At 29.0% G+C, this 4,610-nt stretch overlaps 1 protein-coding gene across 1 annotated transcript in view; it reads left to right on the forward strand.

The window, feature by feature from the left end:
* The window catches only part of LOC109356478 (GDSL esterase/lipase 7-like), a 19,112-nt gene extending 14,869 nt beyond the window's left edge, over positions 1 to 4,243 (forward strand). Inside the window, exon 2 of the mRNA XM_019599793.1 lies at positions 3,744 to 4,243. Coding sequence (XP_019455338.1) covers positions 3,744 to 3,980 — 237 coding nt within the window. The 3' untranslated portion in view covers positions 3,981 to 4,243. The remainder of the gene's footprint in view (positions 1 to 3,743) is intronic.

The raw sequence follows: 4,610 nt of genomic DNA on the forward strand, positions 1-4,610 counted from the left end.
CTAGAAATAATAACAATCTTAAAACACTTGCTAAGGAAAACGTAGCACCCTTCGTAGATCTTATTGGTAAGTTTGAAATTATAATCTACTCTAAGGCACTCTTTCATATAATTAGGGTTGATTATAATTTATAAAAACTATAATTGTCACCATCACATCCATTGTACTTTCAAAGCAACATTATGGTTATTGTAATTATTATAATGATTTTTCTATATGGATTATGTACCTATTAAGTTGGGTTTACCACTTTTACTTCCATACTTGGATGTCTCTAAATCTAAAAGATATCTAATAACCACAGGGATCAATTATGTATATGGTGCATGTGGAATCTTGAATGACACAAATTTGTAAGAGAAGAAACAAAATATTTTCAACACATTGTTATTCATCTTGAAAATTAATAGCTGTTTACTTTGTCATGTTTTTTTCCTGAAGATAGAATTTTTGACATGGAACAAACAAATTGAGTAATTCACCTCAATTGTGATAAAAGACCTTCCGAAACATTTTGAGAGTAAAGATAAACTAAAGCACCACTTATCCAAATCCATATATATAAACATGGAGCCATAAGAATTTGCAGATTACCTCCTTGTGCAACTAGCTTGTAAAACAAAGTTGATTGTATATTAAATATTCATGGATTAAACTTGATCATCTAATATTTTCTTTCATACATTTTTATTTAATTTTTAATTTGGATACAATATATGATCTGGAGCACGAAAATATATGAATTCTACATCTAATCTACTTGGTAGTTCCACGTATCATGTTTGCAATGAATCTATAAATCGAAGGGTTAAGCCTTCATTAAACAAACTCCCAATTATGATTCAGAAGTTGCATACGCAACTCTTAGGTTCATCGTTTTTTTATGTGGACAGTTTCAACTTCTTCAACAAAAAAAGAAATGCCCCAAAAAATATGGTAAGTAGCAATTAACTTCTTAAAAATTAAATTTTGTATGGATTCATCTCTAGAAGTCCGAACCCACCAATATATCTTTAATATTGCTGATAATATTTATTTATTGATGTATAGGGTTCACAAATATAAGTAAGCCATGTTATCAAGAAGAAGTATCATTATGTACAAACACAATAATGGTCGCCCACTTTGGGAAGCTCACGTTTGGCTCTCACAAAATATTGAATAAGGGGTTGCTCATGTAACCAACTGTAAACAAGAAACGATTAGGCTAATAAATTTAGAGCATTGAATATTTTCCTAAATAAGCAAATTAAGGACTCTTACAGTGGTGCAAAATACATTAGGAGAATAGTACTGAAGCAACATTGAAACAAGATCCACTACTTCAGGAGGTACCCTCTTGTCAAAAATCTGAAAGTTACTAATTCAGTAAGATCACATAGTAAGTGCTTATCATTTATGAATTACAACCATGCCTTAGGGGGGAACAACATAGGAAAGAACTACTATGCTAACTTTGTGCTGTGGGTGCACTTTAATATGAGGAAACTCAAATTCATCGTAGTTTGGATTCTTTTACTTTATTTCATCTCTGGTTGGTGTCCCTAAGATCTATAGTTTAGATTCGTGCATTTTAATATGAAGATTAGTTTTGGTATATTATCTAAGAAATCACTTAAAACTCTTATTATATTAAAAAATAATAATTAGACCCAAATGTTCTTATTTATCCTAGAAATTTCGAAAACCACCCAGGATTCAGTAAAACATTATTTGCCAGATTTATCTTTCATTGAATATTATTTATTTTCCATTTAATAGGCATCACAAATTATAAATCAATCATTTTACTATTCATAAATCATCCTTTATTTTTATAAAACTATCACAATAACACATGAGTTAAATTTTTTGTTAATCATAGAATAAACCTCATACATTAACATTATTATTTCTAATTATTATTCTAGTTTTGTTTACTATCCATTATTATTAATGTTATTAAAATAAAAAAAGAAGCATAACAATATACGCGTGAACGAAAAACGAGAGGGGTACATAGTAAACAGTGTCGGAACTCGCAAGGAAAATCGCGTGTTTTGGATGTGTGTCAAGTATTGGCACTAGACAAAGGCGAGCGACAAAGCATGGAACATGGCAAAGAAGGGGTGCAATGTGTGGTCACCGAAGTGGGGCATTGATGCAAGCCTTACTTCAGGATGTTGACTCTAACAACAACCTTACTTCTATGTTATTTTGTTTGTTTTCAACTAGAGGTTTGAGGGTATATTTATAGTTCGACCTGGGAGGATTTCGATAACGACTATTCCATTTTGGATGTAGCATATGATAAGCATGTTATTTTATTTTCAAAGAATCTAATAACAATAAGTAACCTTCTAATAATTTACTTAATAAATTGATTATCTTGTGAGACTTTTATTTTTCGTAAAATAAATACATGATTAACGTTTTATCTTGTAGCACTTTTTTATTTGAAAAGTATGCTGAAAATAATAATTATTTGTTATGATTTTATTAATTTAAAAATACAGTGACCTTTTTAGAATTATTTTTTGTTCTCTATTTCAAATATAACTTAAGCACCCTTATTTTCTTTAAAACATTATTGACTCAAGTGTTTTTATTTATCGTAGAAATTACCAAAGTGACCCAGTTTAAGTAAATAATCATAAAATTATTGTGATACCCATAAGGACAAGAAATTTTCCTTAAACCACAATTGACATTCTATATTTTGTGTTCACAATTTAAAACTATCCATGAACATAACCATCAACGTATCCTATTTGACTATATTGGAGGCAGGGATAATCCAGAAATTCATTCCACTATATTACATACTCTTAGTATTGCCTTGCACTTATATAATGGTCATTAGTTCAATTCTCTAGTTACCTTATTCTTTAGCCGTTAGAGTTTTTTTAATAAAAAAATCAATATTTTTTGTATTGGGATAGTTATGAAGATTTTCAACTATATCATGAGTTAGCATTGTTTTTGTGAAAGTAATGGTAATAAACCTTTTGAATTTTATATTATGCTATTCCTCTTTCTTTTTTTTACTTCAAGTAGTGAAGGTTTTCTTTTATTTTATGACTATAACGATTGGATTAATTTTGTTTTAGAAAAAAAAAGGTAAGTAGTTCTGCCATTTTAGCTTTGACATTTTATTTTTAAAAAAAAGAAGAGAAAGTGTGAGAATAATAAACTTAATATTATTCTTTTTCAAAGAAAGTGCGGTGTTTCTAACGTTTTCCATGTTTGTTTCCAACTTTTTCCACACTTGTTTCCAACTATGAGAGGTAAAAAAATTTACATTATAAATTCATTGTAATTTTGCATCTGTTGCATGTGGAATCTTGAATGACACAAATTTTTTAAGAGGAGAAATAAACTATTTTCAGCATATTGTTATTAATCTTGAAAATTTATAGTTGATTACTTTATCTTAATTTTTCCTAAAGGGAGAATGTATATCATTGGACAAACAAATTGAGTATTTCACATTAACTGTGATGAAAGACCTTCCGAAACATTTTGAGAGTAACGATAAACTAAAGGACCACTTATCCAAATCCATATTTCTAATTGTTATTTGTTCCAATGATTATTCTCTCAATTATTTCAAACATGAAAACATGGAACCAAAAGAATTTGCAGATTACCTTCTCGGGCAACTAGCTTATAAAATAAAGGTGATTTTAAATTAAATACTCATGGACTAAACTTGATCATCTAATATTTTTTACTTACTTTTTTATTTAATTTTTAATTTTCAGACAATATATGATCTAGGAGCACGAAAATTTGTGGTTGGTACCTCTAATCAACTTGGTTGTTCCCCTTCTCAATTTTGCAATGAAACTATAAATCAAAAGGTTAAGCCTTCCTCGGATAAACTCCCAATTGTGATTCAAAAGTTGCAAAAGCAACTCTCAGGTTCAGCATTTGTTTATGTGGACAGTTTCAACTTCTTCAATAGAATAAGAAATGCCCCAAAGGAATATGGTAAGTAGTAATTAAATTGTTAAAATTTAAATTTCATATGGGATTCATCTCTTGAATTTCAACCACACCTACATATCTTTAATGTTGCTGATAATATTTATTGATGTATAGGTTTCACAATTATAACTAAGCCTTGTTATCAAGAAGGAGTATCGTTATGTGCCAACCGAAAGAAATATTACTTTTGGGATAAACATGGGCACACCACTGAAGCTGCTATAAAAATATATGCAAATGAGTGTTTAGTGGGTCCAAATTATGCTTTCCTATTAATATTGAGAAATTAGCTTATTGTTGAGAGATTCTCGTAAAGAATAGAATAGGACACTTTGTTGATATCTTTTTCAAGATTGCAATTGATTCAATTATTTCATCAAGATATACCATATTCTTTGATACGCATCATACTGAAAATGACACGTGATATCTTTACTCGGTGTAATATTCATGTTTGGAAGAAAACAAATATTGAACCTATTAATGGGGAGTCCCTTTTGATTGAATTCTTGTTGTATTGTTGTGGATACTCTTCTAGAATAGGTATAAATACAATTCATATTTTTAATCTTTTTTAATACTTACATCTTACTTGTCTCTTATTGTTTAAAAAATCATTAAATTATGTGGAACTTTCATAC

The sequence above is a fragment of the Lupinus angustifolius genome, chromosome LG09 (genome assembly GCF_001865875.1).
Source record: "Lupinus angustifolius cultivar Tanjil chromosome LG09, LupAngTanjil_v1.0, whole genome shotgun sequence".
Taxonomy (NCBI): Eukaryota; Viridiplantae; Streptophyta; class Magnoliopsida; order Fabales; family Fabaceae; genus Lupinus; species Lupinus angustifolius.